This window comes from Falco cherrug, chromosome 12 (assembly GCF_023634085.1).
Source record: "Falco cherrug isolate bFalChe1 chromosome 12, bFalChe1.pri, whole genome shotgun sequence".
Lineage (NCBI taxonomy): Eukaryota > Metazoa > Chordata > Aves > Falconiformes > Falconidae > Falco > Falco cherrug.
The window spans coordinates 16,958,060-16,982,223 of record NC_073708.1 but is presented as its reverse complement, the minus strand read 5'-3'; the positions used below and the strand labels follow the sequence as shown (position 1 = coordinate 16,982,223).

The 24,164-nt window shown below is 40.2% G+C and overlaps 1 protein-coding gene across 3 annotated transcripts in view; it reads right to left on the bottom strand.

Annotated features, from left to right (window-relative positions):
• Window positions 1-2,214: 2,214 nt before the first annotated feature.
• Window positions 2,215-24,164, bottom strand: part of TGFBR3 (transforming growth factor beta receptor 3) — a 121,365-nt gene continuing 99,415 nt past the window's right edge. For 2 of the 3 annotated variants that reach the window (XM_055724573.1, XM_055724571.1), the window contains 7 exons: window positions 23,090-23,221; window positions 22,662-22,829; window positions 19,691-19,990; window positions 18,757-18,877; window positions 14,648-14,683; window positions 12,455-12,562; window positions 2,215-6,030 (listed from right to left, as the gene is read on the bottom strand). In XM_055724573.1, coding sequence (XP_055580548.1) covers window positions 5,912-6,030; window positions 12,455-12,562; window positions 14,648-14,683; window positions 18,757-18,877; window positions 19,691-19,990; window positions 22,662-22,829; window positions 23,090-23,221 — 984 coding nt within the window. In that variant the 3' untranslated portion in view covers window positions 2,215-5,911. Of the gene's footprint in view, window positions 6,031-11,267; window positions 11,590-12,454; window positions 12,563-14,647; window positions 14,684-18,756; window positions 18,878-19,690; window positions 19,991-22,661; window positions 22,830-23,089; window positions 23,222-24,164 lie in introns of those variants that run through there. The other variant, XM_055724574.1, reaches the window with a different exon arrangement.

Genomic DNA, 24,164 nt, shown 5'->3' with positions numbered 1-24,164 from the left:
GCTAATGTTACTAATCACTTTGAGGATGACAGACTAATAAAAATATTGCATAGAGCAAAGACTTTCCCTACATCCCGAGCTCTCACAATCCCATGGGATATGCCTGCTTGCACTAAAAAGACAGACGAGAACTTTATGTTTTCACCGTATTTACAAAGCAAATCTGGAAGTGAAATGCCTGGGGAACTGGGAAGACCAGTCACACTTGCAGGGATGGCACTTTGATTTTAGCAGGTATACCATAAAAAATCTACATGGTCAACAGAACAGTGAGTTTGCTGAGCCACTTAAAGCATCTTTAAATACCATCAGCTTTCTCTGCTTAACACTCAATATTCTGATTTTTTAAATACTGGGTTAATTTTTTGTCAGTACGGTATGTTCTTTACTGGAGCTGGCAGTTTACAAGCAGCAGTAACAGCAGAGCGAAAAGGAGACTCCACCCAAATATTTTTTAACCAATTCTTCAGATATATGTGCCAAAATAATTGGAGGGGGGGGGGGAGGGGGGGAAATCTCACTTTAAGAAAGCGCGAGAGTAACATGTTTGTGCTGCTCTTCTTCCTCAACTATCCATGAAGCAACTCCTCTTTACGCTTTTCCTGAACACAGCAAAGCTGCAGCACAGCGCTGTGTGCCAGGCAGGCGGGATGGGCCACTGCGGGGCACATCACCTCCTGGCCACGTCGCAGCGAGTCCCTGAAGGCTTCTAGCAAATGAGAGACTATAAAAATGTAATTTAAGCCATAACCTTCTCCGGGTAGGTGAAGTGGTGTAATTTGATCTTTCTCATACAAAGCATTCAAACAGTGTAAATGCACACAGGTTCGCAAGGCCAGGTCTAGGGCCGGAAATCTGGGAATACATGACAAAAGCCAAGCTGCAAACAGACTTCCAGCTCATAAATATCTGGCTTTACAATTACAAAGTGATAGTTGTGAAAATTTATCAAAATATCATCTCCTTTTCCTTTTATATTGCCTTGGAGGAAAAGCTGTGATAAATTTAATTCAGTTTCAATTAGAAGAGCTCTGGACAACTGTTTTTCCTGAAACTGGCAGCTGGTGGTTTCTGACTCTCCAAAATCTTTGCTTCACTCACAAATGCCTGAAGAAACAAACATGCGCAACACTGATGCTTACTCTGTAATACAGCAAGACTCTTATTTCTTAATGTCTAAAACCCACACAAATATACCACAAGTTGTTGCCTAACAATTGCATTTTAAAATTAATTCCTCCTGTGAAACACTGATCATGCTTCCACATGTTTCAGTCAAAATACAGATCCTTAAAGGTGAAGGTGAAGAACAGCTCCACTAGCTTTACACTGAGAGTCAGCTCTACAGAGCTCACTTCCAAAAGAAAATAAAAATGGTCTTAATGCAGAAACTGAAATATGGTTGTTATGAAGCAATTAATCTATTGCACCTCTGTGATTTGTAAGTAAGTTATAGGCAACATGCAGGCTTACGATTGCTTCTAATTAATAGTCTTTTCTGAACTGAGGGATTCTTGATACTTAAAAGTGACCATCGAACATTTCAGATCCCTTTCCTTAGGGAACTCCTTTGTGAGTTAACCACAGCCTCTGAATAACCCAGGGAAATATGGCTGCAGCATGCCCACACAGAACATTTTGCACATGAAATAGAGGAAACAAAGCAGTAAGCAGGATAGTAAACACCCAAATCCTTGCCCTGCTGATACACGGCCAAACTATCTGCTCTAGCACAGGAAGACCCTTCAGCAATGAAAACACATCTCAGCCTTGCTCATGTGTCTCCAGTATACTTGCAGTCAAGGGTATAACAACCCAAAGGAGCTTTGCTGCATCAGCCAGGGGACTAATAGCAGACCCTCAGACCTGACTGTGCTCAAGCCAGGCTTTGTGCAAGATGTGACAGAGCCTGTGTCTTGACAGGCAACAACTTAATGCCTGTGGAATCAGGGCTTTGGACTTCAATTAGAGCAAAGAACAGCTAACTAAATATATCCTGGTTCCTGCAAGAAGTCATGACACTGAGAAGCCAACGAAAACCAATGGGTAAAAGAACATAGAAAGGAAAAAACCCGATGTGGTCACACAAAATCAAATCCTGCCTTAACACATACAATTCCTACTTAAGTTTATGGGACCTGAGGACACGGCAATGAGATGGAACTTATCTACTACTGTTGGCTCCGTACAACTTAAAATAAATGAATCGTGGTATCAGTTATTAATAAATTGATATATACTTTATTATGCACAAGAGACTAAGATGACGTGACACTGTGGTTATCAAAACTGTACAACTATGCATTTCCACAAGTCTTTGAAATACTGAACATAATATGAAATACAAATGGGGTGTTCAGACTGGCCACAGGTATTAGCAAGTACATTTCTGCCATTCTTTGACTTAAAAAAAAAATCACCTGGCATTTGGATCTTAAAGAAATGTGTTAATTTATTCAAAAGTGAAAATACCGTATTTGGAACTGGCAGGAGCATGGCAGCAAACATCTGATAACGCTATGAACATCCCCATGAATGACAAACAACAACAGGGCAGAACAGTCACCTCACATGAAGGGCTGTCAGCACAACCAACAGTACAGTCTTCTTGTGAAGCATGAGGTAGATATACATAACAGACAGAATGGTACATACAGAAATGGTTAGAAAAGGGCAGGGGGAAGGTTACAATCATCAGCATCTACAGACATTTTGCAAAATTGTTTCCATGTGGAAAATGCTACAACAATAGCCTAACACAGAAAGATCTGACTCCTTGAAACATGAATATAGTAATGTCCAAAACCAAATAGTGTAAAAGGTTTGAGTTAGTGACTAGATGATGCACGACACAGCGAGCAGTCTACTCTGGAGTTTAAGTACATTACTAATAGCTTTTACAGACAGAAGGTGTCCCTTTTAAGCCCAATCCTCCTGTTATATAAGAAGTTCCTACGCAGTTGATTCCATCACACTGAAATTCACCACTGAGTCCATCCCTCTGCAGCCCTGCTTTAAAGCCCTCTGCTGGGATAGAAGTGCCTCACTGGCTTTCCACACCCTGCAGGTACCCGCTGCGTGAAATCCAGCCCGGCGAGACCAGGTCTGATGGAGGTGGGAACCAGTGGCTTTGCAGTTACGCACTCAGGAGCTTCCCACGCCACACAGAGAAACTTGCAGCAGAGACAAATGGCTGCTATGAAAGCAGAGCTTATAGGTGTATCAGCACTCCAAACTGCAGGCAGCTCAACAGCTGCTGGAAAACACTACACATTTTTGTAATAAAGCTATTAACTGGGAATTCCTGGGTTTGGTTCTCTCTTTCTCTATTGAAGCAGAAACGGCTGTTCCATCTGCTAAGTAATTCCATCTGCTAAGAAAATTACACTTTCAATAGATAATTACTTCAGATTGATTAAAATTTCTGAATTAAATAGCTGAGTACACCAAGTTCAGTTAATTCAAACTTATTTCAAATACAAGTCAACAAATCAAATCTATGTTCTTTGATCTTTCTATATATTTGGTTTATCCAACGGTACATATAAATCTGTAAATTATTTTAAAATTAGAGTAAATTTTCAATAGAATACATTGATAATGCAGCATGTTTCTCAAAAATATACAATTATCTATTTTACATAAAAGTTTTCAACCTGTCCATCCCACCAACTGAATCTAATACTTTCTACGAGAAACTACTTAATAAAACATCTGAGGAAGGAAAGGGTTAAAACAGGGAAAAGAATTTACAAAATACATAAATTTCACAGTAATTGAAATTAAACATTTCATATAGAGTAACTTACATTTATCTAAAACATTTAAATATATCTTTATACAGAAATTTAATGTAGTAAAATATAGCTATGATTGAACTTAAAAGACTCTAGTCTTCTTTGAAGACATCTTTAAAGACTTTACACATAGAATATGCTTATACAATACATTCTGCTGAAGGTTAGGCAAAGCGCTTTCTTTTCAACCACACAGGTAGCACATTCATCCTCCTGACACCACATAACAGCCAATCCTGCATACCCTTATACATGGGGATAACTACGCTTATGCAACAATCCTGTCGATGTTACCAGAACTAATTATTGGCCTGGTAACGTAGAACACACTTCATACGTATAACTCTACACACTTGACTGTCTTGCATGGACTCTGAGAATAGCCACGATGTGTAGAGTTGAGCATGTGCTTGTACTAGCAAGGTCGAGGCGTGTAGTTACTCCTGTGCATAAGTGTTTGCAGGATTTAGTAACAGACGTGATTTAAAGTGAGTAATATTCCACCTGATCCTGGGCACTTACATCTATTGCGTGTCTTGCATTTTGACCATCCTGGTATCAGCAAGGCACAAGTGTAGAATCAGCAAAAGAAATCTGCAGCTCAGACTTCAGAGCAGACTATCACTCTAGTGTAATGACTCTCCCTCTCCTCTTGCAGAACGCAGGTAACCTTCGCTGAAATTAATGAAAGTTACTCATCTCATTTTTAAAGCAAAACAACACTCATTTTTCATCAAAGGAGAAGGATCAGTAGAACACATTACAATTACAAAGTGGCAACATAACAGTCAAGCAATTACACATTAAAAGTGTCTTTTTCTCTTTTCATTTGGCATCGATTGGAAGGTCAAGATACGGTAACAACACTACAAAACCCAACCTGTGACAATTAGTACCTTTCTGCCATGTCCATATTCTGACAGTACTTTGGGACTATCCAATTGCAATGTTCATGCGATAGTTTGACACAAACAACTGTACAAATATCTTAAGAGAACAGCTTCATTTTGATAGGCAGTATCCTGCACAAACAGGCTCTACTGTACATTCTTCGTGCCCTCAAGATCATCCCTTATTTCAAAGGGAATTTTTGCTAGCTCAAGGATTAGAACAAATCACCCGTTTTATCTCCTCTATCTACCTATTATACACTGAAGTGACAGTTGTTTTTTATTTTATATATATATATGGTTTAGATATTTTATGTATGGAAGGAACACTGAGTTAATTTTCCGATAGTTAAAGTGGTAACTTAGGCTCTGTATACTTAGGTATACATCTATTTGCATAAAGACATTGCCATTGAGGGTAAACACACATCTACGTTAGTGCACAAGACCATTAATTGTCTCCAACACTTGTGTGTGTGTCTGTATTTGATATATTAGTTTTTAAAAAAAAAAATCTCATTAAAGAGCTTTGGCCCAGAGGACAAGAAAGGGAATGTTAAAGTGTGCTTTCTCCAATTAGCAAATTAATGCATATTAAAACAAAAATACCTGGAAAACCTGAAGCTGCAAACACAATAGGAAAGCAAATGAGATGCTGTAGCTGTAAGCTTAACAAAACAAAGGTCACTCAAAAGTGGCTAAACATAGCTGAAGTAATAAAATGTTATTAACCAAAGAGATCTGACCTTGAGGCTTTCTTGCTTAGACAAATAGAAATTCTTTGACCTAAGATCATCTTTTTTCTTATCTTGTTGAATTCCCTTAATGAATACCTTGTGTCAATGAGAAGGTTTAGGGAAAGAAAAAAAGTCATATAGACAAAGCAGCATTTTTCCAAACTGGCATAGATTTCACATTGAGGGCCCGCAGACCCCTAGAACAGGTTGCAGTACTGTAAAATTAGTAGCTTTGTCACATGTAGCATAACATGCTATAGAAGATCCAACAGGCTGTGTTTATCCGTGCATTGTGTGCACATATACACACTCACACACAGTGGCTTCCCCAAAAGAAAATCAGTCTTTTTTTTTTTTTTCCTGTAGAAAAATCCCTCCTCATTTTTTTCAAAAGCAACCAAACCAATCCTTCAAAAAGCTGATGTCTACACACAGTCCTTTGAACCGATGCACTCCTATGTTGCTCCTCAGCTGTGCCCCCCCCGAGTTAGGTTGCACTGCTGCTAGAACAGGGGGTGCTCTGCGTGCTGCCAATGCTGTGTGCTGCACTGCTGTTCTCTGAGGCCGGCGGGGACGTGGGGACCTGCTGCCTTCCTGCTGTTTCCCCTAAGGGGAGAGGGGGGAGAAAAAGTGGGGTTGGGAGAAGGGAAATTGAAAACGTTAGTTATCATAGTAAACAATAATCCGTTCCTTCCCACTATTCCTCTTCTGGTGGTTTGTATTTCCATGCAATTAGTATCTTGGGTGACAGACCTCAAACGGAGTACTGCTGAAAATGTTACTAGACTTTGGCACCTTAGCCTTGCTATGTACACAGGGAAAATAATACAGCTGTTTTCTTAAGCATTTTACAAGCAGCTGATGGAAACTGCCAAGATAGACAATGTCCATCTTCTGTTGTCAGCTGTCACTCAAATGGGTCCTGTCACACGACTCAGACCACGTTATAGCTTTGCTGTTTCATGGAAAAAAGCCAATGAAATGTAGGCTTTTGTTTTAATGCCAGTTTATAGAGCAGCATATTTACTAAAAGTGGAGCTGAAGACAATGTTCTTCCATCAGCTGGATGCCACATAGCCTGAGACATGGCCAGTTTTCTTCGTGTAGAAAAACAACAGGCTACCCTACCCTGCAAGCTTGACTTGATTTATACCAAATATAACATGCAGGAAGTTCCCCTATAGCTACCACAGTATGTGTAGTGCATACCCTGTAGCGAGAACAAGTGTCACCATTTCTTATTAATTGTTTGCTGACAATAAATTAAAAGTCCTTTGTCATTTGGATTGCCAAATCAAGCACTAGGAGTTAAAGCTAGATTTATGGCTCCTGATAAAACCTAGATTTTTGTCGGCTCTCCTCACACCCCCTTCTGCACCTGTGGCTGTTTTCCTATGGAAAAAATCCAGTTCTCAACCAGCATGGAAGTAAAAAATCGCACCATTATGTGAATGCCCAAAAGATCATAACGAGGCCACGTAGGAAACCATAACTGTGGCAATTTTTAAGTTACGGTGCTCAGCTCTACGACCTTAGCAGTATTACAAAATAGTCTCTTCAAAACAGATGGCAAGATTAAGTTTATATAACGTGCACTGTAGCTGCCCCCTCCCTTGAGCTCATCTCTCAGGATGTGAACCTGTGATCTCAGCGCAGTAACACAGACAGACTGCTGCTGCCTGAGCTGCAGCCTGACCATGGCAGCCAGCACCAGCACCAGCACGGCTGCTTTCCCAGCAAAGGAGCAAGATGGAAACGTTTTGTCGGATCACGGGCAGGAAGGACTGGGAAAAATCTAAGGCTGGTACATCTCCTGGCTCATGAGTTTATAGTGACACGGATCCTCTGCTTTATGTTGCCTTGGGTTATCCAAAACTCGATGCCATAGGCCAGGTCTGCAGAGTCCAATTCTTCTTACTGCTCAGGATTTGGTAGAGCTCCTGTTCCTCAGTGATTGCTTCCATGACAGGTTGAAGGCTGGAGGCACAGCCTGCACCCAGAGGGTTACAGAGCAGGGACAGCCAGCTTCCTCCCGCAGGAGCTGCTCTGGCACGTCCCCATGCCCTGTGTGCTGCTGCCCAGCTGCCAGAGCCCTGAGCTTCTCGGAATGCGGCTGGGCTGGAGGAAGTCTGCCTTTAACACTTTGTGTCTTGGGCCAGAAAATGTCCTTCTGCAGGCTGCTCAGCATTCGGAGGACTGCTACGGACAAGGGAGGCCTGAGGATTTCTCACAGCAGAGGCTGCAAGTGCTCTTTGTAAATGGAAACCAGCAGGTTTGCTGCTAGCTGGCTGCAGCCACAGCTGTAAGTGCACGTAGGGCCCCAGAACGCGCAGCTCTTGCCTTACACCCCACTGGTTTAGGAATGGGGAGGAAAGAAGGGATGGGACAGGACAGAAAAACAACAAACTACTAAACCACATCACCCAGGAGGCCAATGAGATGTTTAAAAAGAGGGTGAGGATCTTGCTCTTGAATTCAGCACTCAGTCCAGCATTTGCTCTTGTGAGCAGATTTTGATTGTTTTTTTCTCAGTGTAAGAAATAACTACGGAGCTCATCCACAAGCAGCAGTTTTCTGCTCATGTGCAGCAGGTCAGAATCTACCCCGTCACCCACAAATAAACTGAGTTTCAGCTCTAATTCGCATTAGAAATGGCTTTGCAACCCATCAGAAAGAACTGTATCAAATCAATATCCGTGTCACCCTGCTGTAAAAGCTTTGGTGAGCCTCCTTTGGATGCCCTCCCTCCCGCCTTGCTCCCTTCTCCTCCAGTTGTTTGTGTACAAGTCTTCCTTCCTTTTGTACTACGGGATATATTTATAAAGGCAGTGATAAGCAAACTCCCTTTCATGAAACCAAAACAAGCCAACACAAACACGAGAGCACGGCGAGCCCTGCGCCGGCAGCCAGAAGCCATGCAGCGGCTCTGCTGGGCTCCCCCGGCCGGGCCCCCGGCCCCCGCGCCCTCCCTTGCAGCTCTGTTACCCATTTTACAAACCACATGATTACACACGGCTTTGCGTCAGCCTCGGCATGTCAATACAATCTGTATGCATTTAACCATAAATTCATTTATAAGCTAAACACATGTTGTTTTTATTTAATGGCAAAGTGACAAGCACAGTGTCAGGGTCCCTGTGCGAGCCCAGCAGCTCGCTCTGCTCCTCCCAGCTCCTCTGGAAAGCGCCTTAAGAGGCACCTTCCCCTCCATTTGGGATGGGAGCCCCTTTCCCTCTGCTGTAATACCACTGCCTCTGCAGCACCTCATCTCTAAAGCACGATCAGCAGCTCCGAGACACCACAATCGCTTGCTGAACAACGACAAATTCTCCATGTCCTCAAGGAAAAAAAGATCCAAATCACGGTGATGTTATGAAACACAGTCTAGCAACTGCATCTGGGCTGGCTGATTTTTCCTGCGTTTTATTTCCTCAACACCTAGCTAATCTGTAGCAAAGGTTTTTTAAAGAATATTCACGAAAAGGACATAAAGAAATGTATCACTGAAGAGGCATTCCCCATCTGTCTTTTTCATGTAAACAGCTTCATGTATCTCATGTTAGTGAACCAGAACTACTCAAAATGGACATGTCTCATCTATTGACAGTAAACAAGCTTTTACCCATCTGAATGCGACAACATGCACTTTATTATTCACACTTAGGAAAGCTGCCAGCTGTACTCCCTGTCCAGGAAGTCTGAATGTTTGCTTTTCTATCTCCATTTGCCAAATATAATTGGTTGCTATGTCAGTTTATTTTAAATCAGATCCCATAAAAAGGGAGAAGTGGGGGAGGAGGGACGCTTTTAACTTCTCAGATTTTGGAACATTTTATCCTCTTAACTTGCAACACTGCCTGGAGAAGGAAAGCACGCTTTCTAAGAGAATGAAGCCACCGACGCTTGCTGTAATACAGTTTACTTGGTTTAGCAGTCTCATTAACTAATTGCCACTTGTGCATGTCCCTTCCCAAACACAGTCAACTATCCCTATTAAGACAGACATTACCTTGATAGGTATTTTTATATGGTTAAATTTTGAAGGGTTTCTGCATCCATGCACACTGCAAAACTTCTGCTTCTTCACAAGACACCCAGGTAATTGGTTTAATTGCGTTAATTGTGGCAAATCTCTGCTACTTTTGCCTTTGTTCTTGGGTTCTCTCCCAGCAGGACCAACATCACTATGGAAAGATTTCAGCTACCTTTCATGTCCTTTAACTGGCTGGAGAAAGGATCAAAAGTACAGAGTCCTTCTGCAGAAGCCAGCTAAAGTATCTCCTCTGTTGCTATAATCCTATCTACCCCTCTCTCTTTCCTTACTACCTGTGTATCTTAGAACATCTGTACTCCACGTTGAATTGTTGCAGAGAATCTAGAGTATTCTAAGGCATAATTTTGATGTTTTGGCAGAAATTTTTCATGGCTGCAATCAACAAAAGCCCTACATAAAAAAAATTCAACACAACAATCCTTGTTCAGTATTTGGAGATGACATTCTGCTTGTTTTGTAGTTCTTTTCTGCTACCAATTGTTTGAGGTTTTAATGTTACCAGCCTATCAAAAGGAACAGAAGAGCTCATTCATGTAAAGCTGCCTTCAAGCTAGAATGAGTCTGCCAACAGAGACCTACTGATAAAAGTGTATTGGCAAACCTTCTTACTACTGGCAAAAAGGTGGCCTTTAGCTGTACTGCATAGAGCACTACGGCAACAAAGATACCTTACTTCACACATCCCAAGTTGCCATTCTCCATCAGCAGTAACTTTTGTCAATGCTCTTGATTATCACCAAAAGGCAGTTTTAGAGTGATCTTGTGTTTTCCAACCTTTGGTCTAAATCATGTGTTCAAAACCCAGTTCTACTTATAACCAAAGATGAGATTTCAGAACACAATTCAGCAATGCATTAATTATCTAATGGCAAAAAACCAGCCACTCTGTAGATGAAATCTAGATTATCTCTTTTTTTGCCTCCTTATTTTAACAAAAGTCTGCAGCCAGCTGTTTTCACTGCAGCTGGATTATCTCGTCTGCCACAGAGTTGTCCTCTAAGAGACTGTGCCTACCAGAGCCCTCACTGCAGTCTGATTCAAGTTGTGCTTTGCAGATACAAGATAATATGCGCAGAAAAATAACGTGCACAGAACAGTGGTTCACTTTCACAATCCTTTGAAAATCTGAACCAGATAACTTCCTAGATATTTTTTTATCATTTCTGTGATTCTCTGATCTGATGAGTCACAACATCCCCTTCCTTTCTTCTCATTTATTACTTTTTGTACGGCCTTTTTTTTCCATTTATTCTCATCTCTCAAACACAAAACCATAGCAGCTGCCCTCTCCACTATTTGTATATGGTCTCTGTGACTGACAGAATTTGTTAACATTATTCTTTTAATGGGATTGGTCCAAGTCCTATTGTTGCTGAAGGATTTATTGTGTTGGCTTCCCAGTGTTCCTTGACTACTGACACACAACGTGTCTATAGATGGTTCTGTATAAGAACAGAGATTGAACTTCCACAAACGCAGGGCCAGTGGTATTAATTTAACAATTGTTTTAGTTTCTTGTTGACAAATGCTACCTGTTTGGAAATTACCTTCTTAGCTTATACATTTACTCATTGAAAATGAACGCACTTTTCTTCCACAATGTTTCAGCAGTATATGAGGCAGAATTATACTATTTATACATATTATCACAACCTTTAAATGTTCCACATCAGCCTCAATTCCAAACAAGCTTCATACACAGCTGATGCATTGAGAAGTATTAGAATTGCTTATACAAAGTTGTTATACTGCCAACTGAAAAAAAAACCACAGTTGGCTGTTGGTTTTTTTGGTTTTTTTTTTTTTTTTCCAAATTAGCCTAAACTCCTGGGTCATAATATTTACAGAAGCTCTGACCCAATAGGGCAGGATTCTCACTCCTAAATAGCTTCCGTAAGGTTTTAGATGCCAAAAAAAACCCTGCAGTGGGCTATGGGAGAACTCCAGTGCTCCAGAGCTGCAAAGGTTTGCAGTAATTGACCTCACATTCTCCCCACCTCCCAGAGATCTTGGCAGGGTCTTCCAAGGTCAAAAGTGGAAGTAGCTGGGAGTCCAGTATGCTGTAAAGATCTTGAGATACCCCATAATCCACAGGCAGCCAAGGTCAGATGCTGCAAATCAAGGCCCCATCAGTGTCCAGTCTTTGTACCACCTTGCAGATTACATGGAACACAGAGTGCCCCAAACTCCCTCTTCTTGCAATACAGTACTTTATTTCTGCTAACTTAGTGTGGAAAAAAATTCTGAGGAGATACTGAAAAATTATCTATGTATGAAGGCTGCACCAATTCCAGTACACTCCTGGTTATTTGGTTGGACACAATTACTTGAGATGACATGTGATTTCTACCAATTTAACGTAACAGTTGAAGAATGGAGGAACAAATAATTGGGGCAAAACTTCTGTGCAATCACGGCCCAAGAAACATTTTCAAGTCTAGTTATATCCAGAATATGTCTATGTAAATAAAGCATTCTCTTAGCCATTTGGCCCACTGCTTGTACCGATCACATCACATTCCCAGTCCCATCAGCCTAATTTAGTAGCTGCAAAATTTTTTGAAAAAGGAGTACGGGAACTGGAAGATATCCATTAACAGAAATGTTACCTAAATTTTAAATACAGAGATGCTACTAATGATAACGCACAAGCCAGGAATACTCAGTTTTACTCATGCCCCGTGTGAGCTTTCAAGGTTTGCGTTTAAAATTATTTTAGCAAATTTTACATCATATTCATAATGCATAACACCTCCCTTTAGGGAAGGGTGGGTATCAATCTGCTGATATGCATCAACAGGCTTATGGGAGGAGCTGCTGGAAAACACCTTAGTAAGAACAGAAAGCAAGAAAAGAAATCCAGAATAGCCATTGCTGGCCCCGTTTCCCTTTCCTTCCACCTTGCAAGAGTTCAGACCACACCGCATTTCCTGCGGCATGATCTGCACCGAGATCTGCAAGAGCCCCCATCCCTACCTGTGCGGGAGTAGATGAACCAAAGCGCTCCTGTTAGCAGTGCTCCAATTACAAATGCTGCAAAAGCGATGCCCACCACAGTCAGCGTGTCCAGTCCATAGAACACAGCTGCAGAAGTAAACACACATAATAAGGACTTATTTTCTGTGGCAAACACTGTTTTATAAAAATTCACCCTTACACTTTCATGGAAAATTGTTTTAAAATTTCATAGTTAGTTAAGCACCATTTTAAGGAACAGGCTAGCAGATTTGCATCAAGGAAATAGAAGTGATGCTTTCAGAGACTGGCTTCAGTTCAACCAACTGTTCCACATCACAAAGCAAAACCCCAGCTCAGTACACTCAAATCTGGAAAATGTTGCAAAAATTAAGCATTTTCTGTTTGCTGTTAATGACTAGCTTTCAACTAAATAACCATTTATCTTAAAAACGTGTTTTAAAAAGGCTGAGATTTTTGGCAAAAGATGCTTTTCATTTAAATGCCCTAACATTCAAGCAAACTTTCCCCTACATCTCCTGCAAGTCCAGTCTGAAATCTAGGTGGAGAACGGAACTGCTGTTAAGAGGGAAGAGATGCCAGCAAAAAGTCAGCGAAAACATAAATAGAAACAATTGTTTTTCACATTTGGCAATGCTTTCAATAACTGAAATTAATTCCAGAACACAAAAATAGAAACACACACACACACAAATCACTTTCTAGGGGAGAGGCCCTTCTGCAGTACCATTTCAAGGGTAACAGCATCTGGTTTCCTGGATGTGTCGCCCCCCCAATGTTAACCATCCAAACAGAAACTTTCAGCTTTTGTGGTTTTCTTTTTGGTGATTAGAAATTATCTATTTATTTTTTTTAAAATTATCACTCTTTTAGCAATCACTTGGGGAAATTTCTTCTCACAGAATTGATTTCTGGTTTCAGTATTTTCAATGTTTCCCAGTACACAAAATGGCTTAGGCCAGTGAATAATATTTTATTGACTAAGCTGGCCAGGAAATGAGCTGACTGGATCTTCTCAGTAGTATCCTTCAGTGGAATTTCAGTTCTCAAAACACAAACAACACCCTCACTTTACACGTTCCTGCATCCAACAGATGTCCCTACAGACATCCTCCAGCCCAGCAGCTCCTGAGATCATTGGGGCCATTCCCCTCTTCCCCTTTTGACAAACGTCTTCTCCAGCAGGTCCTGTTGGCAAGGGCCTTCAGGATGCATTTCTGGGTGTCTGCGACCAAGTCTGCACATGTAACACCTGACAGTTAATTACTTAGAAGACTTTTCTCCCATTTCTTCTATAAGACTATTTTTTACTCCTTTGGCCACATCTGGTCATTTTAAATGTGAACAGAAAAGACTCTCCTAAACACAGCTGTTTTTTCCACAAGGCACCAGCAGTCAGTATTCTCTCCTCTTCGGAGGAAATTTAATGGAGAGGTGAAAGTCACATGGAGGCTGAAGTGGCAGGAGCAATTTCTCATTCCCCTTCCTATTTTGAGTAAATTTAGTCCCAAAGACATAAGGACAGGAACAGAGGAAAAAGTGTTCTTTGCACTTCCTCTTCTAATCTTCCCTTTTCTCCATTCGTTCCTGGTTTTGGCTAAAGATCACCTTCACTCTCCTGTTTATTATTGTCTTCTAGTGCCGTTTCTCTCATTTTCTTCCCTTCCTGGGTCAGTAATTGATCCTGGTTAATTCACTACACCCAGACAACAGAAAGAACAAATAAATTAATCCATATCAAGCGATCTCATCTACAGCATGACCTATAACTGCTGGTGCCAGAGTAACTGGGGACATGGTCAGCTGCAGTGCAGGGTAGGAGTGAGGCTTGGAGTAGGACACAGGAGCTCCAGAAGATGCCATTGCTGTTGAAACCCTGGTACTGGGAAGCAGTGGCCTCAGCAAAGAAGAGGGAAATAACATACACACATCAGCAAATGAACTTGCTAAGACAGGCTCTCAGTGGTGCCTTCCTAAGTTTGATTTTCACATACACGAAAGGTCACAGCCCATCCCTCTAAATGCTGATGGGAATCTCTCAATCAGCAGTAGAGTCAGAATTTGTTCTGTCCCAGAATTTAACACACATACACACACACACTCTGAAAGCTTGAAGATAATTTTCCTCATTGATCTAATACTTTCTAGACAATAGTGTAAGGCTTAAAAGAGATTGGTTGAAGAGTTACTTACGTTGCTGTCTCACATTTGGCTTTGGAAAGGAAGGATCTAATTTAAAAAAAAAAAACACAACCAAAACCACAAACCATTAATCAGAGTTCCACATAAAGCCTACAAACTATGCAAGCAACCTTCAGTATCTGATCTGACAGAAAGATATTAATTGCAATTTTTTCAAACTAGGAACTTCAGGAAAACAAGCCTGAATTCAGTAACTTTGCTCAGCTCGGAAAAATCCTATTTGTATATTGATCATTCCTCAGGGGAACATATCTACAGTATAGTTCATGCATCATATATGTTGCTGGCAAGTACACTGCAACCTTTCCCACCCAGATGTTATCAGGTCGGATTCACAGTAACTGGTTATCCCTATGCGGAGCTCTTAAAGAGCACAGACTGCAAAGGCTGTTTTAAGGTGATTACATTCATCTGACTACTCATTAATCACAAACATGAGATACCAGCATGCTAAATCACACCCCTCCCCCCCAAAAAAGTTAAAATTTCACTGCTATTACCTCTAAAGAAAAGTCAGTATTAGGGCATGATACACACTGCTTTGTCCAAATTGCATGAATATGTGTTGATTTACACATTTTCCTCAGTCCTGTTTGGTATTCTGTCTTGGAAGTTGAGTGGGTTTTTTTTGTTTTGTTTTGTTTGTTAATTATATATCAGCAATAAAAGATCATAGCTATGATATCATAGCTATTATATCAAAGCTATTATTCTTGGCAACAACATCAAATATCAGCATCATTATCAGCATGTAACAGAAAGAGACAAGTAAACATATGTTAAAAAACGAAGAATTTTCCCTTCTTTTGCTTAACCGCCTTCTCTTATCTTTCTCCAAGAATGCCACCTCAAGCAGAAGAGCCAGAGATTTTGGCTTCAGACCCAAGAACCTGTTTGATTAGCTGCAATTTGATTCTGGATTGCCCAGTAACCTAGGGATCTCATTCAAATTCTGGCATCTCTGTGTGTTCAGTGCAACAGTTGTAAAGGGATTTGATAAGACAGTGTCCCATCCCAATACTTGGTTTTGTATCTTTAGCAACTAAAAGAAAAGGTTCATTGCCACATAAACACAGCAGCTCAAAAATACTGAAAAAGTATACTTATTTATTTAAAGCATTCTTAAACCAAGAATATGCTTCTAACTTCTAAAACCCAAATGGCAGCACTAAACTGCCAGCCATATCCTATAAGATCATTAGGCTCTGAGACGCACGCATCTACAATATCCAAAAAAGCATTCTATTTTTGAGCTGCATTATTGTCACTTGCTTTAACACACTAGTGTCTCTTTCAGATCACTCCTGACAGGACGGTAGGAAACAGGTGGAACAGTAACAGGAAACAGGTGAGAACATAGAAGGGGGTGGGGGTGGGGGTGTGTGCATGCCCAAACAAGCTGGAAAGTCATCAAGCACACGGAACAGCAAAAGCGTAACTGATTTGTGAGGAGGGCTGGACAGAAACCAAGGAACACTGAACAGTACAAACATGGGTAAGGGCACTATCAGATTGTCCAAACACTCCACTAGCATATCCCAAGTGCCAAGAAAAAGCCTTCTCAGTTGAGGGGAGAATGAATTTTTCATGCTTGTTCTGTCATTGGCTTCCCTACCTAGGGAATATAAAGTCTGCTAATTAATGATAGGCTGTGTAGCCCATTATCAGCTCCCCCCAGTCATCCAGTTCTTACATGTATTTTAATGTGGTTTCCTCAGAGCAACACTGAAGCAGTAGGAATCCTCAAGGCCCAGGAAAAACATCCAATTTAGAAACATCAGCAGCCAGCCTTTAGAAATCATCATGATTTTCTATATCTTTGTAGGACAGAGGCACTTGTTAGCTGCTCACATGATCTCCTTTCTATGACCTGTCTCCTTTTGCTGTAGAAAGAGTAATCTAAAGACTCCACAACCTGAACAATTACATTGGTACCTCATTTTAAGAGCAGAACCTTTATTTCCTGGCACCTAAATGACCATCCATATGCTCTTTGTTGAAGTGGAGGAAAGCATGTGTGTGAAATGCAGGCATGCAAAGGGAAAGAACGTAGCATGGAGTCAGGTTTTAGACACTTCCATTGGGATCTACTGCAATACTGTAAGCAACTGAGCTTGTAAATAACTAACAAAATTAGGAGGGGAGAAAGTTATTCTCATTTAGATATACAGTTGTGATTTCTACTACAGTCAATGACAGTCATAAGCTTATGTCTGAAGAAAAAAGACAACAACTGTGCAATGATCAGTTTGCTCTGACTTTTGAAGTGTCAAGCACATTACTTCTACATTTGGCTTGGAGAAGCAGATCCGATGGTAGTAACTCACATAGTATGGTTTACAACAATGAAAGCTGGCCTGTTCACATGAAAGAAACTGAAGAACACCACCCCTGAGATGTAAATTCTCCTGTTCAGTAATGCGATATAATTTCTTCTCCAAATCTTACGTTCGCATATTGGCCAACAACAGCATTTGGCTTTTAGAACGGAGTTGCTTGATTCACTGCAGAACAGCCACATACCAACAAAGCCACGTTGTTAATGTGCCACTTTGTATCATGTCTGAAAGCTGTGATATGCTGCGGAGACTTCCACCAAACATCCCACAATTAGACTAAATCACCCACAATGCAACAAGATACTCTATCACACTGTTGTCTTGTAACTAATCTTTATAAATTTAGCTCATCTTTGCACACTAAGACCTTGTGCCTCTGACAAAGACAACATTCTGAGTGCAGTGCGAGACGGGAGCTGCGCACAATGCTCCACACATCGGAAGGGCAAGAGCTCAGAGTACAAGTCTGTTTATTGAAAGCTGAACTTAGTTGTAGGATTTACTCATACCCAATCGAATAACCACCACAAAAAAAAAATAATCAGAAATTTGCAAAAAGAAAGAGTGCAGAATCAGGCCCAAAGCACTTTTAATTTACCTCACTGATAGCTGAAATACTTGCCTTTAATTCATAGCAGACTTGATTAGTATTAATAAATTTGTAAAAAAACCCAAAACCTAACCATGAGCTGACTTGCAGAGTTAAATAGACACAGTTGTTGCATATGTCCCCTGGCAATGCTGTATGATACTTCAAATTGTTCGGAGACTAAAAAGCATGCAGTGTACAACAGAGGTTAAAGGACTTCTGATCCCAATCCTTTTGACACTCCCCAAAAAGCATTCCAAAGGTCAAACAGCCTTTGGACACAATTGGAAAATTTTGACGTGCACATGAAGCCTCTGAAGCTTCTGACTGAACTCCCATGCTAACAGAAAAAGAAAAGATAATGCACATGCATTTTCTGCTATGGATGCATAAAAAAATGACTGATGCTGTTGTCAGAGGGATTCACTAAGAAAAACTTTCAAATTAAATGAAGCTTTGAAAACAGTTCCTATTTCCCATCACTCACAGGGCATATTCTTAAGCTCAAGTATAGTCCCATCATGCTGTTTGGCGTTATCTCACAGTGCTCTTCAACCTTTCCAACTCCTTCAACCAGTTACTAGCCACACTCGTGTTTTTTTCCATAAAGACTACATAATCAAATAAGCCCCACCAAAGTGGAACTAAAATACTTTTGTGTAGCTCATACTTTGCTCTTAATAGTTTAACAGTCTAATGAGTCTCTCTCCAGTGGCCATCCCTTTGCTTTACAAACTTATCAGGCTTTACTGCCCTCAATACTTGTAATTCCATTGTTGTTATTCTTAAATACATATTTACAACTGCAATAAAGAAATGATACAGCAGGGAGCAGAGCACTGCCTTTGATCTCTGGGCAACAAGAAGTTGCTGCAAGAGCTACTGCTATATTCACACTTCTGAAACCCGTATTTTTGTGTAGTATGGTATCCCTTTCTCAATGCCTGGCAAAACCACATGTCCAGAGATCAATGAAGACAGTTAAAAACAGGTAATGAACTGCCATGATGATTGCTGCCAGGGAAATGTCTAAACAAACAACATCTTACAAACACAGTATCACCACAAGATTATACAATACCACGTACTTGGAGTCCTCCATTTCAAGTGGCTGTATGCTACACAATATAATACATTGAGCTTGAGTTGTTGAATAAAGCTATTTTTCCTACCTTCTGCTTTTCCTTCATGTGTTACTACAACAAGGGGCTTGGTGAAGGTTTTCTTGTTGTGCATCATAGCCAAGATCATATCCACATTGAGAGAGGTGCAAGCTTCATCAGGAGAAATACACTGCAAGTGGAAAAGGCAGTGTGTAAGGTCGGATAGTTGCCTGTCTGCCAGGACAGCTGTACCAGCTACACAGTTGCCTCATTATCAGTTTTATCTATATTCTTTACCAGAAACAGAAGAGAACCTCCAAACAATCCCCAGGTAATCTACTCGGAAATGCAATCCGTCGCTGTGCTTCAGGATGCAACCTTTGCCTGCATTAAGGATTCTCTAACCTTTATAAAGTGTTACTATTGTATTTAAATGGTTTTTAAAAATCTGGTAGCCAAAACTGTAGCCACCAACATGTGTTGATCAACAATGACAAAGTATCTTAAAAAAGCAACAACAACATTTTAAGGGGTTTGTACATAAATGCAAAAGTAAAAATAAATTCCAAATTCTTAGAACACATTCTTTAACTTACAGCCATTTCCATTATTTATAAAGCAAAATTTGGCCATTCTCTTTCGTAACAATCAGACTGCAATATTATCTGATACTATGCATGTCTTTGGAAATTAAAGCTAACATTGTTTGCACTTTGGATATAGATGTGATATGGATATCAAAGATAAATCTGAACCATTTGCATAATAAAAAGCAGTTTCTATTTATCCCATATAACCACCTGATGAAATTTAAACACAAACTGTAGATTATACAGTCAAAATGCACATCATCGTAACACTTATCTATTAAAACCTTGAGCCTAGAGATAGCATGTTCATTACATCAATTCCACAGAAAACCATTTATTCTCTTCAAAGTTCAGGTGAAAATATACCTTATTTTCACCTAAATCAGAAGTTTAGACTTTCATAAATTACTGACCTTTGGCAGTCCTTGAGTATCTTTGTCTTTATTTGTACACAAAGTCAGCTCACAGTGAAGAAAGAGCAGTGAGATGTTGAACATAGGTTTAAACACAAAGCTAAATCTTTTTTTGTCCTTTTGTGCATATGGTATTGGAAAGTTCACCTTCTCAATGCTGTAGAATTTAACAGATTCATCTTTAGGACAAATGTTTTCTATAATGGTGTAGTCAGACATTCTATCTGGATTTGAAAACGGGGAAACAAAGCATGTTTGAATGGCAAAGCCCAAGGATCTGTCAGCTTTAGTCACAGACACCTGCATCAAAAAGAAAGAGACAGTAAGATCTCAGAAATGACATTTTTAGTTCACATTTCATTAACATTTTCAACAATTTTTTAAGCACTTTTCCAGTGCCACTTCCAATCTGATGCATTTTGAAGGCTAAATGTTAAGTGTAGACTGTCAAACAGGGAGACAGAAAATCTGTGGTTTCAAAACCAGCGGCTGTTTAATAGTATAACCGTGCACAAATACAATCCCTTATCTTTCAGAAAGCAGATGAAAAACCCAGCCCGTATCAGACACGCCGTGAATGACTGTGACTGCCACCTGAGATGGCGCTGCTTCCCTCAGACACACAGACTGCAACAGAGCCATAGGGAAGTAAATTACTAATTCCCTGTCTTTGTATCTGTTTAAAACTTTAATGAAAAAGAAAAAAGGTAAAAGCAACAGCCACAACAGAGAACCCACCCCCAGCCAGGAGAGGAATGCAGAGGCAGAGAGGAGGTCACGGTCTGATGTGTGGGTGGCATTCCTGGACTGGGGGGTAGGGAAGCCTCCTAAAAAGCCATGATTTCTTAAGAAATGATCCTTTTAGTTTACTGTAAGTCTGAAATTCATAATATTTTATGAAAAATAATTAAGACTGCAAACTTCCAGGGCACTGATGTTGTTCAGCTGGAATGCAGACAACAAATGCTACAGAGTAATTAGGAAAAAAAAAAAATGGAATTTGTAACAAATGAAGCATGTTGCTCTTAATAAACAACAGAAGTGTTGTGCCTAACTGTTAATACTGCCTGATGAAGAGTTCCACAAGAAAATTTCGTTCTCCTTCATGTGCATTATACATGTACCTAATCCGTATATGCTGCTGCATGTATATTTAAGGAACAGCCTACCAAATTTTCCTGCAATCTGTACAGAAATTTTCAGATGCTATGAGTTGTACAAATACAGATATTTTGCATTTTTTGCCTCCCTTAAGTGAGCAGCAATCAAATTAGAGATGAAGGGATGTGCTGAAGCATCTAAGCAAGAAAGACCGTCTTCTAAAAAGAACAGAAATAAAGACTGATGAATGAAAGTCAAGCCGCAGATACTGACAGGTAAACGAGCTGATAGTCTAAACTAGTTAAAAAAAACAGATTATGGCAAGGAGAACAGGCATACTACAGTATCATGAAACACCGGCAGGTAAACAAAAGGATGAATGATATCTCAAGGAAAGAAGAGAACGACTGGAGGAAGATGAGACCAAAATATGATAAGAAATTGACAATAGAAAACAAAGAAAAAAAGGCCAAAAAATTCAAATACAAAAAATATTTGTAGCAGAAAAGGAAAAGGGATATATAAAGTTCTTACAGATTATGACCTAAGCAATTTATTGAGCAAAACCCAAAATATATTTGTTAATAAAAAAAGCAAAACAGAAACAAACAAGCAAAAAGAAATAATCTGTCAGCTAAAAATGGAGTCACAGAAGTTCAATACCGATACAGATTTTCCACTGTGCAAGGAGAAACAAAAAAACCAGCTTCTGCCAGGACAGGTGATGAAGAAATCAGAACGTCTGTCTGAATAAACAGCTCCAGAACCAGACAAATTCAAAGGGCTTGGAGCCAAGGGGATTCATCCCAGATCACTGAAGGAAGCAGCTGGTTTTATCCAAATGAAAAAAATAACATGCCTTTTGTAAGCATATTCTTAACTGAGTGTGACATACTTTTTTTTTGCTGTAACTGTCTTAAGTACTTTTCACTGGGTAGAGAATGAGGAGGAGGCACAACACACTGAAACAATGAAGAGAACTGCACGAATGTCAAATGGGCCACGATGCTTATCACGTGCAACGTGGGCTCACAAAAAACTAACTTGTGCAAGAGACACATGGCACAGCACTGCTTCAGTCAACATACTCATTTTCCTGGTCTCCTCTGGTGATTTACTGATCTATAAACTGGTGATACTGCTTCACTGCCAATGTTACATTTATTAATGCTTACCATTATTTGAAAAATGCAAAATTCTGTTCATGTGTCTACCTTTATAAATACAGACTGTACTGGTCTGAAATTCCCCCAGATTTCACAGGCAACTTAGCAACACATGGAAGTAATACCAGGTCCAAAATACAACTGAAGTCAAGGGTATCTGGCTGTTGACTTTGCTGGTCTTATTTATCTAAAGCTGTTAGAACTGACATGATAGCATTAAAAAGGATTGTAACTGGTGTTTGTAAGTGGACTGGAGAGAGGTCAGATTCTGTACTAACTTTGTAACCCAAGAACACTAGCATATGGAAGACAGACACTTATCATTTTTTGCACGTTTACACCTTCCAGATGAGGTTCAGCCATATTACCCAATAAACTGAACCCTGAAATCTCCATCAGGAAACATCAGTTCAGAACAAGAGCTCAGAAACCACCTTTAAGTTCTGCAAAGAAAAGCAGATTTGGCAAGAATAACCGATTTACCTCGCAGTTACATTCATGCATTTTGCAGGAATCCTTTGGTTTTGACCCAAAACATTGGCTGCTTCTTACCCTACAGTGTCTGTTCTCTGCAGCCACCAAAGTACCTCCCTACCTGCCTAAAGCAACTGCATAAGACATTTCAACTGCTAAGACCAGATCTGGCTCAGCTGCACAGCCTTGCAAAATGTTTGTTACTTGGAAAGTCTTTTTCAGTTTGTTACCTCTACATATACTGGCCCGTTCTCAGCAACGGAGAAGAGTCCTTGGGTGGGAGCAAGGAACAGATCTGTTTTGTACAGCTCCATGTTGAAGGTCACATTGGTGATGTGTGGTTCAGGAGGCCAGAAAATGCCTCTGTCATCCTCTGGCTGGTGCAGCGTGCAATTAAACTGAAATGAAAAAAACAATACAATAACATCCTGAGTCAGGAGCAGTAGCGGGATGAGGACAAATTTGGAGTGTACAATACAGGCCCACCCACATTACACCTACTTAGTGCAAATCTTCAGCAGGGTCACAAGAAATGGAAGTGAGAAGAAATGTGTTAAAAAGACAAATTAATTGCTATACAATTAATGTAATTTATGTGAAGTGCCTATTACAATAGACATTTCTCTATTGCCAAGGTGCAAACCCCAGAGTAACATACCGCTATTTCAGGCCAGCTGGAGAAAGTAACATCTCCCTCATCAGCATCCCCTGGAAAACCATTATCACCTGATTCCATGTCGTCATCATCAAAACCGCTGCTTTCAGCTGGTGATGACAGTTGAATGACAATCTGTACAAAAGGTTGCAAATGCATAAAATTAGGTGATAACTGAGCACTCTCTCTTCATGGCTTTAGTTTCTTCTCTCTTCAGAACAATGTGAGGACAAAAGAAGTGCACCAGCTAAGCAGATGGTGAAAGCACATCTTAAACAGCCTTGTGCTGAGCATGTAAGATAGGCAAGTTATATTTAGAGAACACCCCTTAAGTTTTTTTCCAGAATTCAGAGCCAGCAAAGACACCAGTCTGGGTGCTGGTGTCTGAAAGAGCAGCCTAGCATTTCCATTCTATTTCTGGTATTTCTATAACCAACACTGAAAAAAGAAATGCCTTTCTAAACTGATTTTTTTGCAACTTACAGTTTCCCTTAATGCATTCATGGAAAATCACTGAAAGTGTTTAGGGTCATTAAAGGATTTTCTCTTCTGTCATTTGCATAATGTTTTCAGACATGTACACCCAAAAGCATCATGTTCCTTTCTTCATCTTTTCCTTCCTTGTTTTTCTCTGAATTTCTGCTGGATTTCATCCCCGCCTTTTCCCCCCTCCTTTGCACACTTCACCATTTCTTCCCCTGAAAAATCCTGGTTTTGTTTTCCAGTGTTCTGTACTCTGCTTCTGTATGCCCTGCAGCTCCTCAGCTAGTCCCCTCCCTTCCAGGACTTTGTCTTTGTTTTTCTGGACACACAGCAACTGCTAAGAAGTGATAGAGACATTCTCTGAGGCTCCACTGCATGGTGTTTATTTTTTAGGAGAAATGCTCCAAAATTCCAAAAGATACCATACATGACTTGGAGTTAAGGATGTAGCCAAGATTATTAAAAGACAAAATGGAGAAACGAGGAAAATATCCATTTTAGTTTGGGCCATAATAGAATACAGGGACAGTGACAGTATTTAACTGCAGACACGTGCTATTCTGTAGTTTGGAGATGTTTCTATCCACAGTCCTGG